The sequence below is a fragment of the Cynocephalus volans genome, chromosome 2 (genome assembly GCF_027409185.1).
Source record: "Cynocephalus volans isolate mCynVol1 chromosome 2, mCynVol1.pri, whole genome shotgun sequence".
Lineage (NCBI taxonomy): Eukaryota > Metazoa > Chordata > Mammalia > Dermoptera > Cynocephalidae > Cynocephalus > Cynocephalus volans.
This window is the reverse complement of record NC_084461.1, coordinates 194,670,474-194,682,209: the sequence shown is the minus strand read 5'-3', so window position 1 is coordinate 194,682,209 and position 11,736 is coordinate 194,670,474. Positions and strand designations below refer to the sequence as shown.

Sequence of the window (11,736 nt, the reverse complement as noted above, 5' to 3'; positions counted from 1 at the left end):
TGTCCCCTGGAAAGGGAAAGACTGAACTGATTATCAAGACAGAGTTTCAGGCAAACAAGACCATCTGCAAGCTTCTAGAGCTTTGTGAGCAAGGGTTGCCCAAATAAAATATTTCCTGAGTGTTACATTCAGTGTTGCCATCTGCTTCTACTGAAGCTAAAATCTCTGTTCATCATTTACCATTTACTGAACATCTACTATGTGCCAAGCCTGGTGCTGGACCCTGGGGACACAAGAATAAATGAGACACTGACTGTGCCTTCAAGAAGACTCAGACTGGAGCAGGAAGACAGACACGTATAGAGATTATTACAGAGCAGGATGGCAAGGGTTGGGTTGTAAATTTCTGCAGGTGCTATGGGAACACAGGAGAGGGACACCTATTCCTGCTGTGTACACCAGGAAGACTTCCTGGAAGAGGTGGCAACTTGAGCTGCAAGAACTGCTATAAATTAGCTACTTGAAGAAGGGAGTTAAGGGCATTGCAGGTAGTAAAAAGAGCATGCACATGGGCGGGGGATTGTGGGGGAGTGGAGACAACGTGGCTTGGTGGAAACAGCCATCTCAGATGTCACTGGCACAAAGGGGATGAGTGTGAACTCCCTGAGGTCAGAGACCACGCTGTGTTTTGTTCTCCTTTTTTCCCCCAGTATCTAGCACACTGCCTGGCACATACATAGTAAAGTTCAGAACTGCAGTGAAGACAGTAGGGCCACAGGGGAGGGGATGGACCCCAGGGCTGGAGTGTGGGAGTAAGGAAGGGTGTACATCTCTGAAAAAGCCTTAGCAATGAACAAATCTGCTGAAAAGTAAAATTTCACATTTCTTGAAGTTTTGTCTTTTAGAGGTCATATTTGTAAAAACACAATTTTGTCGCTATTTATTGTTGGAATGGTCAGAAATACATGTTGAAAAGGAAGAGGAACTCTAGGGATGTTGAACCAAAGAACCGCTTTCCACAGATACCCTCTATCCTGCAAACACACCCAGCTGACACCCTCGCCTCTCAGAAGCCAGCTGAGACGCAGGACCACTGAGCCACAAAACAAATGTCATGAAGTCCACAAAGGAACACGCACTTTTCTATTCAGTGCCTCTGAACTCTTACTTTACACAGAGTTCTCATAAGTTTGGTCATCTGGGTTCTAAAGTTAAGCATATCTAAAGCAGCAAATTAAAGCAACAAATTGACAGGAGCAAGAAGTGTAATTATAGTAATAATTACCAATTATTGGTTGTTTCCTACCAGCTGGGAACTTTTAGTGACCCCAGAAACTGAGGCTCAGAGAGGGAAAAAGAACTTTCCTAAGGACACATGGAGACATAAGCAAACTGACAGATAAAAGAACCAAAGCGTGCACTCAGTGCCTCATCCCTCAGAGAAATTAATGAAAATGCAGATTAGCAATTTTAACAAAGAAACAGCAATCTGGGGCCATTTTGTGTGGGAGATAAGGGTCCTCTAAATCTGTCTAGTTCCCACAGATAGCACAGCACAGAAGCCAGTGTTCCCGCTGTTCACACAAAAAAGTTCATTCCTTGAATCATCATGAGAAAATACTGCATTGTATCCACTGAGCTCTGTTTAATGAGTCAGGGAACTGTGTGATACATTTGGGAAATATCAGAACTGGACAAGCCGGTGAGGCCTGGCTTTGCCCATGAGCTGCGACCTTGAGCAAGTTGCTTAACAATTAGCTGAGGGCAATTGGTTGAACCAATAATCTCTGAAATTCTTTGAGTTCCATGAAACTTGGACCAACCATTTTCTCTCAGATGACCTTGGCTGTGGAACCCAGATTCCCTTCAGGGCTGAGAGCGCCACCTGGTGCTTCAAGTTAGTAAGGGAGACTTTTTTTCACCTAGGCCAGGCCAACCCAGTATACCATTCCAGTTTAGACCTGCAGGATTGGTTCTTCGCTTGTTTTTGTTTTTAACTTCTTGACTTTTTAAAAATTGTGAAAATGTGCCTTTTCCTGGGAGGAGAGTACATAGATTTCATCACAAGGTTCTTAATCTTCCCACCCTCAAGCCAAGTTTAAGAACCACGAAGTCAAGGAAACGTTAGGCCCAGGGCAGAGGTCATTTTATAAACACTGGCTTGAGGCTGTGACTTATTTGGAAAGCTATTTTACCTCCCTGAGCCTCAGCAGCTCATCTGTGAAATGCAGATAAGAATAATACCTACTTCAGAGGTTTGCTCAAAGGATGAAAGGGCCTATCCCGGGGAAAGTGTGCCTTTCCATGAGAGCAAACAGTGCCATATTACGAGAGAACTTTCTTGAAATCTTGCAGAAAGTCATCCATCAGCTGGAAAAGCCAGGATGCAAGTCGTACCTCTTCTCCCCAACACTGTGTCTACCAGTTTAGCCAGACAAAGTTCTCCTGGACAGAGAATGCAAAACTTTTAGTGTTGAATTGAGTTTAATATACTCTTCTTTGAGAGATGGGATGGAACTTTTGCAGGGATGGGAGACAGAACTGAAGCAAACAATGATCAGGGACTGGGACCCTAAAAAGTTGGGAATTCCTAACTACACATCCAAAGTAGTTTGACTGAAATTTTTGGGGAAAAAAAAATACTGGTATAAAATACTTGACTGAATTCCAGCCAGGTGTCTTGGCAGTAAAGAGGCAGGCTTTTAAAATGCCACTCTGCTTGCTCACAGCAGGGTGGCCAGGGAAGCAAGAACTATTTCTTTCCAGAAGACCGAAGTGGAATAATGAGTAAGGCATGGAGGGATCCAGAAATGAGGGGCCCCAGATTCTCTGAGTCACTTAGTGGCTTAAGTGTTCATTGAGTGTCTGTCAATTGATGAATGGATTAACAAAATGTGATATATCCATATAACGAAATATAATTTATCCATGAAAAGAAATGAAGTACTGATACATGCTACAACATGCATAAATCCTGAAAACATTATGCTATGCGAAAGAAGCCAGACTCAACATATATTGTTTAATTCTGTTAATATGAAATGTCCAGAATAGGCAAATCTATAAAAACAGAAAGTGGATTAGTGATTTCTGGGGTAGGAGGAGTGGTGGGGGAATTGGGGGTGATAGCTAAATGGTAAGGTATTTCTTTTGGGGGTGATGAAAATCTAAAATTGATGGTGGTGATGGTTGCACAACTCTATGACTATACTAAAAACCATTGAATTGTACACCTGAAGTGAGTAAATTTTATGGTACGTGAATTATAGCTCAATAAAGCCATTACCAATACCAAAAAAACCCAAAACTCACTTTTATTGAATTTCGCACATCAGTATCACAATAGACAGATCCTCTGTTGTTACATAAACTTTGAAAACACAAGTGTTAATGGTTGTGTAATATTCCAACAGGTGCATATTAGGTAACAAATAAAAACTGTAGTCTCCAAAAGTTGGTGAGACTAGTTGCCCCTGGGGAAGAGGGCTGGGGGCTGGGGAAGGTGGGCAGAAGGCTTCCTTTCAAGTTATAATTTCACTCTAAAATTACTTGAATGTTTTTTGTTTGTTTTACTTTTTATTCACAAACACCAATGAAGTGCCTCCGTTCTCTGGCCCACATGGGTATCACTCCTTGTCCTGACTATTCTTCCTCTTTCCCATTTTCTTCTGCATTTAAGAAATTTTTAACTAGTAAAATATATGTAACATGAAATGTACCATCTTAACCATTTTTAAGTGCACAGTGCAGTGGCATTAAGTACATTCGCATGGCTGTGCAGCCATCACCACCCTCCATCTCCAGACACTTCATCTTGCAAAACTGAAACTCTGTCCCCATTAAACAACTCCTCGTTTCCTCCTCCCCCACTCCCTGGCCACCACCATTCTACTTTTGGTCTCTAGGCATTTAACTACTTTAGGCATGTCATATAAAGGAAATCATACAGTATTTGTCTTTTTGTCACTTATTTCACTTAGTGTAATGTTCATTCGGATTTTTTTTTTCGCCATTAGACTTATTAATTTTCTAGTTAAAAAGACTAGTTATTTCTTAAAAATCACAAAAAACTCACAACTCTGTGTATACTTATAATATGAAGTTAAGGAAAAATGCAGGAATCAAAACTGTTTAAAATGTTATCACAACATTGTAAAACAAAATCACACACATTAGGAAAATGGTTCATCCTGGCTTTCTCAGCATAGTCCTGAGTTGACTAAGTCCCTTTATCTCCACATATTAAAAACTCTTGTGATTGTCAAGCCACATGTCCCAATTTAAAATTGAGAAAATAATATTTTTCTATGTCAACACACACATTCAGCAAGTGAATTTAAGACCAAAGAACAGGAAAGCGATCAAAGAGTGTTTTCTACCTGAGTTGTATGTTCGGTGCCCAGCAGTTTTCATCACTGGTGATCTAGCTTACATCTTTTCCTGTCAAGTTTCCCACGACAGAGTTGTCTCATTGGGATAAGGAGGGGCCGTTCCCATGGTACTGGCTCTGGAGAACTGATTGTGTGGATAGTTTAGTAACTTCACAGAGAGACTGAAATTGACTATAGTGGAAGTATTTATACCATGGAAATTGGTAAACACTGCAAATCACCCAAGACCCAGAGAGTCTGTGGTTAAACATATACCAGCACACTGCTGGGCTGCTCTCCCCTGTTAGGGTGGGTGGTTCATCCACCTCTCTTAGCCCCTGGTTACCCATTTCTCAGAGAACTGAATGGTCATTTTCCTGATCCCTCTGAAAGTGGCATTTTGCCTTCTGGGGGTGGATCTGCCTTCCAAGTCCCATGGTTCTTTGCCACTTAGAGACACTAAACCTCACCCTGCTGGTCTAGATAGAAGAGGCTGGGCTCTGGTCAAGAATGCAGACAATCCCTAACTTACAATGGTTCAAGTTATGATTTTTAGACTTTACAATGGGTTTATCAGAGTATTAAATGCATTTTCAACTTCCGATGGGTTTATTGGAGTGTAACCCCATTTAAGTCAAAGAGCGTCTGTGGCAGACTCATTTGACAGCTCTCCATTTCCCACTTTTCCATCTCATTTTGCCAGCTTCTTCTTGGAACTTTTCCTGATTTCAGGAACTTTCTGGCTGCCACATCCTCACTCCAATTCTTTCTTCTGGGCAGAAGGCACAGGGGAGAGGTGTGTGTGTGTCTGTGTTGGCCGGGAGCAGGGGGTGTTGTTGGAAGGTTTAGTAGGTTTTCTTCTGCAAAGAATAAGCCAGGTTCATTTTGTCCTTGCTCCTTGAGATGTCAGCCTGTGGGTCCCAGGCCCAGCAAGGAGGTGGGATTTTTGTCATCCACTTTTTAGTATCTCTGGGAGCAAGACTTCCAGAACTGAACTGAGAAGCACACTCCTACCCAAGCTGTTCCCTACTGGCCCTCTCTTTGCAAAGCCCCCAGGAGAATATTTCTAGTTGAACTAGAAGCAGGTTGTTGCTAAGAAACCCTTCAGAATTACCTTAGGGAGAGGACACAGACATGAGAGTGAGTAGGGGAGAAATAATAGACATAAAGGTAGGTTGCTTGAGCCTTGGAAGACCCAGGCTGCATAAGGGCTGGCTGTGGAGTCAGGCAGGAGCCCCTATCTCTTCCTCCCTCCAGGACCGATCAACATGACACAGCCCCAGACCTGGCTTCAAATTGTGGCTCCCCCTTTTCACGCCTTGTCACTTAACATCTCAGAGCCATCTGTAAAATGGGAGGACTAATTACGTGGCACACTTAGCCCAGAGCCCAGAGTAAGTTTTCAATTCCTGGGAGGTGAAAATGAAACAAAACAAAGAAAGCCACGTGCAGCGTGGACAGAAGTATTTGTGCCCCCAGTGCACATATGATTGTGGGATTCAGGAGCCTGGACTGAGTGACATCTCAAATGATAAGCTCCAAAAGGTCTGTAAAGATCTTTGTGGAGTTCCTTCATACAGATCAACTCATATAATCTTCACAACGAAACCATGAGGCAGACATGAGCTCTGTTTTGCAGATAGGAAACCAGGGCTCCAAAAGGGCCCTACATTGCTGGGGACCCCATGGTGAACATCCGAGTCACTGGTCACTGTTCTAGGCAGGGCACTTTCTATGTCCAGAGAGGCCTGAAGTGCAAGTGGACGTCAGGGCAGGGCATTTCCTAACACAGCTTCTGTCTCAGGGCTGGCATGAGCACAAGTAGCCATACCAATGAGGTGTTTCCTGGGCCAGCTCAGCTCAGGGGAATATCTGTGTCTGCTCTCCCAGTGACTCCCAAAGCATGCAGACCCATGTCTCCTTGGCCCTGGCAGCCTCTTTATATGTGACAAGAGTGGAACTGTTGGGCAGGACTTGGACTCAGACAGATACAAGTCTAGTCCTGGCTTTACCACCAACCAATGTACTGTGTGACATGGAGTGTAACCTCCCAGGGCTGTAGTTGTCTCACTTATATAAATGGGACTGAATGGTACCTTAGGTCCAAGGGTTGCAGGGAGGGCCCAGTGAGATTAGAAACGTACATTGACTCAGCAAATAGGTCAGGAGGCCTGCTCTATGCAATTTCTCTTGCTAGGCACCATGAAGGTCACAGAAAATTCCAGACCCTCAGCTGAAAACTTGCCAGTTATTAACTTTATTTATAACCTGTTTACCTCAGGTAATGATGTGAGATGTTTGCTGGAAAAGCTGAGGAACTACAATATCAAAACCGGTTACCTTTTGTTTATTCAACAGATATATATATCAGGTGGCATCTAGATGCCAGGGACTGGGATACAGGAAATGGATCTGGTTTAGGACAGTATTCACATTCCATCGCCAGGCAAAAGATGAAAACAACAACCAAAGGGGAAGGGAAAGTGGGAACACCTTGTCAAGAGTCAGCTGAAGAGTTAAAAATCATTGAGCATAGAGTTAAAACAAAAACAAAAACAAAAACAAACAAAAAAGAAGACCCGTGCAGCTGCCTGGCTCACTTTATAAGGAACAACACGCTTTTTTTCTTTTTTTTAACTGGTTTCAAGGGGATTTCCTTATGGAAGAAGCACTTCAATAAGGAACGTTTAAGCACAGAACAAGTGAGTTTAACAGCAATTTTTGTTCTCCTCAGCATTTTATGAGGAACATTTTCAAACATACAGAAAAGTTGAAAGAATGTGAACACCCATATCCCCGGCTCCTGGAGCCTACAATTAATATCCTGCTGTACTAATTTTTTTTTTTTTTTTACAGGAAGTTTCTCCTATAACTGTTTCAAGTACGGCTCTTCCCGAGGCTATCACGGCCACATTTTCCCCAGGACAGGCGGATAGCATGGGGACATGGCAGGGAAGAGAGGGAATTTAGCCCGGGAATGTAGCTCTTTGGGAATGTGACTGGGTGGGGGTGGGGGAACTAAAAAGGAAAAACAAAAACAAAACTCGTGAGAAACAAGCCCCGCTGACTCTTAACTGTGTGGTCTCAGCCAGCTAATAGGAGAACCGGAGTCTCGAGGCTGCTTTTGGCAAGAGGTCCACGGATCATCTTTCTCCTACTCCCTTCTGCCAAAGGTAGAAAAAGGCAGCGATGGCGGCCCTGGCGCCCGCCCTGCACCCGGGAACGCAAATGCGAATCCCCGGAGCGGCTCGGCTGGGACGAGCGGGGGGCCCTGGATTCTGCAGCCTGGCGGCCGGCCCCTCCGGCTCCCGGTTCTGCAGCCCGCGGGCCGGGGCGTGAGCGCGTCCTGCGGCAGCTGCAGGGCCCCGTCCGGGCCAGCTGTCCCCGCGCCTCCAGACTGCTGTCCCGGGCGGAGTGGACTCGGGGAGGGCCCAGCCGGCGCGCTCCTCCCCCGGCCCGGCGGGACTGGGCTGGGCGCGCTCTTTGCATAGAGCCCTCCTTCCCTGCCAAGGTAGAGGAAGTTGGGCTCCCGCCTGCACGAGAGGCGGGAGGGGGCCCGCTCCTGTTGTTTTCCGCCGGCGGGAGTGGCAGGCGGGCGCAGGGGGCGGGGTGCGCCCTCCCACCCGGCCCGGGCGCTCCGGAGAGGGGGATCCGCACCGGCAGCCGAGCGCAGCTCCCAGCCTCGGACATCGGCCTCACCCCCAAGCATCCTTCCTGGGGCCGCGGAAAGTGGGGCCACCCTGCCGTTCCGAAGACCTGGGAGAGCACTTGGTACCCCCAGGGGCCGGGGCACCGGGGCGCACACCCAGCCGTGCCGGAGCCTGCGTTTCCTGAGCCGGGATCTGGGGCGAGATGGCCGCGGGCGGCCGGGCGCCAGAGCCCCGCGTCCTCGTCTGCCTCGGGGCGCTCCTGGCCCGCTGGGTCGCCGCAGGTAAAGGGGCCGCGATCTGGAGGGAAAAGTTGCGTTTTCCCAGGCAGCGGTGGGCAGGGGACAGCGAAGGACCGAATTCCCTCCGACTCCGCCCGAATCAGTGGTGGCCGCGGCCCCGAAGCCGCCCCGCGAGGGTCTTGGGTTCCCTGCTCGCCCCTCGCCAGTCTTTGCGGGAAGGAATTTTCCCGGGCGATCGGCGGAGGGCGGGATGTCTCCAGCCCTGGGGTGGGCAGCCGGCGAGGCTGCGAAGGGCCTGCGGAGAGGCGATGGGCAAAATGAAGAGGCACGTGCAGGGGGGAGAATGATGTTTTCACAAGCGTCGGATGTAAATTCGCGTTCTGGTTTTACCGGCTGCGCTGGTGCTCACACTCGAGGCTCCCACCTTATTTCTCTCTCCTCCTTCTGCCCAGGGTTGAACGCGCCTTACACCTGTCACCCGTGGGTTTCCCTACACACCCCTGCAAGCCTGCCTGCGCGGGCTAGAGCATTCAAAGCCGTGCCTTCACTCTTTTTAAAAACACTTGTTTTGAAATAATTTTAGACTTACGGAAAACTTCCCTTCACACTTGACATGACTGGCAAAAGAGGGTCTTAAATGCTTCATCTATACTCTTCTTTGTTTCAAAAAAATAAAAATAGAGGGTTGCTTACAAAAATATGTAGAATGCCAAAAGATTGAAAAAATATTTTTGAATTTAATTCACCAGCCAATGCATGTCTACCATGTGCAGTTAGTGTGACAAGCAGGGAGATGGGATGAGGGAAAGGAGGTGGAGCCAGAAGTCAGCGTAGTTTGCCAGGTTGCATGTGGAGTGCTGTGTTCCCAGGTCCAGCCCACCCAGGTGGTTTCCTGCGGGTTCCTGGATGTGATGGTAAATTGCACCTGAGCTTCCTAGCAGCAAGTGCCAAAAGTTCTTAATTGTTAGGCTCTTACTAACTTTTGTATATTCTTTTAAAAAATCATTTAATAACAGTCAAATTTCTCATAATCTAGATTTCCAGTTTATCATGAAAAATCTGAAGGTCTGGTAGTGCAGGTCTTGTCTCCCACATGGAACTGAGCGGTGGTTATCCTTTTTACCTAGAGCATGTGACCCCAAATTTGTCCTATCTCTCCCTGTTGTAGCATTCACCCCATCTGTCTTCAGTCGTGTACAGTATATGCCATTTGATGATCACTGTGATCACTGTGCTGGGGGGAAGGGGAGGAAGGACAGTCTCCAACTGGCCATCTCCAGAAATAAAAGGTGATTGTCAAATATTCCTTTTATCCCAGCTGTCTGAGTGTTTCCTACACTGTGAACACAGTGGCCTGGTGATATCAGAACCCTGGGTTGAAGTCATCATGTTGGAATGAACCAGCCAACCATTCAGGTTGGCTGCTGCTCACCACGCAGGGAACCTACATCTGCAGCCATGTCCAGGCCCAGGTCACCTTTGTGTATAGTGCTAGGTGGCTTCCTGAGCTTGGCGTATTCTTGTTGGTTGGTTGTTTTTCAAGTTGGGAGTTGCCCTGGAAAAAAAATATCTGTCTCCTGACGCTCACTAGCAGACAGTGTTCTTCTGCTTGTCACCTCGGATTGTAAACCCCAGGTCATTCTCAAGAAAAGCTGCAAAGAAAAAAAAATGGGGGTTATAATTCCAACTCTGTAAATACTAGTACAAGAGTGACATCAAGAAAGTTTATATTTCTCCCTCCTTTGTTCCAAATTCTGAATTTAAGGTTGGGGGACAACAGGGTGCCCTCTGGACACTTTGTGAATGACTTCCAGTAGCACAGACTGTTACTGTATTGTCTCACCCTGGGTGGTGTGGGAGACCAGAGTAAATCGTTGTGACCCAGAGCACTCGACACCTGAATGACAATCCCACATCTCCCAGTGACTTTTGTGGGACCTTAAGTAAATCACTTAAGCTTCCTGAACCTCTGTTTTCTCAACCGTAAAATGAGGGGACGTAGGATGATCAGGCATGGAACTAGTGCATCCTCCAGGACCATCCCTTGCATGTCTGTGTCGGACATCACTAATCGATGATTGTGTTATTCTCCACTGAGCCAGAACTCAGCGTCATCTCCAGCCCAGCCCTCAGGGCAGCCACTTCTCTGGACTAGATGAATCTCTGAGGTCATCTTCAACTTCACTAGTTAAAAAAAAAATGGAGTGAGCAAAGCCAGGAGGAGAAGTGAAATGCTTTCAATGGTTTCCTTTGTGATCATGTCATTCTGTTCCTTGGAGGAGAAGACAATATTAGCTCAAGTTCCAAGACTTAAGTTTCACCAAGGCTTTTCCAAGCCACTGTTCTTTTATTCCTTTGCCAAGGAGTCAGGGAAGGGGCAGGTCTGCAGGTCTTGTAAACGCACATTGCATCTGTAACTCTGAAGTTCACCTTCCTCTCCTCAGTGGAGATTGCCTCCTAAGAACTTGGGTTCCCAGGCCTAATGGTTTGAAAGTAATCCTCACCTGCTTTTTTAAAGGGATGGTTCAGAAGCATTTCTTGCTGTTTTGGAATCTCTAGCATTAGATGATATTCTCCACCTTTCAACAAGCGGTTTAGATTTTTTTTTCCCCCATGTTAATGTGGCTCGAAAGTCTTTTTGGGAACGGTGTGGCCAAGATGGTGAGAGAGTCGAAATTTCCCGCAGCTCCAGGCTGGCTTCAGATCTTTCAAGCGGAGCCCCTTCTAACCAGACAAAGGACCAAATACTTTTGCTCTTTCTTTTATAAATGGGAAGGATTCCCAGAGGCAGGTGGCAGTTTATTTTTTTAATAACAGCTTTATTGAGATATAATTTACATACCACAAAATTCACTCTTTTAAAGTGTACAATTCAGTGGTTTTTAGTATGTTCACAAGGTTATGCAACTATCACCGCTAATTAATTCCAGACATTTTCATCATCCCAACAGCTTCTGCCCATATTTCTGTCCCTGTGGCTTTTCTGTATGTGGGAGGTGGTTGTGGAGGGGGCTGGGAAACTGTGATACCTCTCGGCTAAATGGGCTGCATTTGCTTCCTGTTACCTAGTGAATGACTAGTGCTGGATCAGTTGCCCCTTGGCACCTGTTAGTCTTGAGTGGGCATCAGAATCACTTGGAGGGCTTGTTAAAACCACAGCCTGCTGCCTCCCTTTCCCCAGTTTCTGAGTTAGGTGTTTTGGGACAAGGCTTGATAATTTGTATTTCTTTTTCTGTTTCGTTTGTTTGTTTATTTGGTGGCTGGCCAGTATGGGGATCCGAACTCTTGGCCTTTGAATTATAACACTGCTCTAACCAACTTGCTAGATGATTTCTAACAAGGCTGTTGCTGCTGCTGCTGATGATGATCTGGGCTTTTGAACATGCTGTTCCCTCTGCCTGGGAACCCCATCCTCACCTTTCCTACTCGTCCATCAGATCTCAGTTTAGCTTTCTGGAGGAAGTCTTTCCTGACATGCACCATGGCTGGACTTAGGAGTCCTTTCTCTGAGGGCTTATCTTGGTGATTATCACACTA

The 11,736-nt window shown here is 46.3% G+C and overlaps 1 protein-coding gene across 1 annotated transcript in view; it reads left to right on the top strand.

Moving 5' to 3' along the window:
- The first annotated feature begins 7,522 nt into the window (after nt 1-7,522).
- Nucleotides 7,523-11,736, top strand: part of VSIG10 (V-set and immunoglobulin domain containing 10) — a 31,590-nt gene continuing 27,376 nt past the window's right edge. The window contains exon 1 of the mRNA XM_063087255.1: nt 7,523-8,241. Within this exon, the coding sequence (XP_062943325.1) occupies nt 8,163-8,241 (79 nt within the window). The 5' untranslated portion in view covers nt 7,523-8,162. The remainder of the gene's footprint in view (nt 8,242-11,736) is intronic.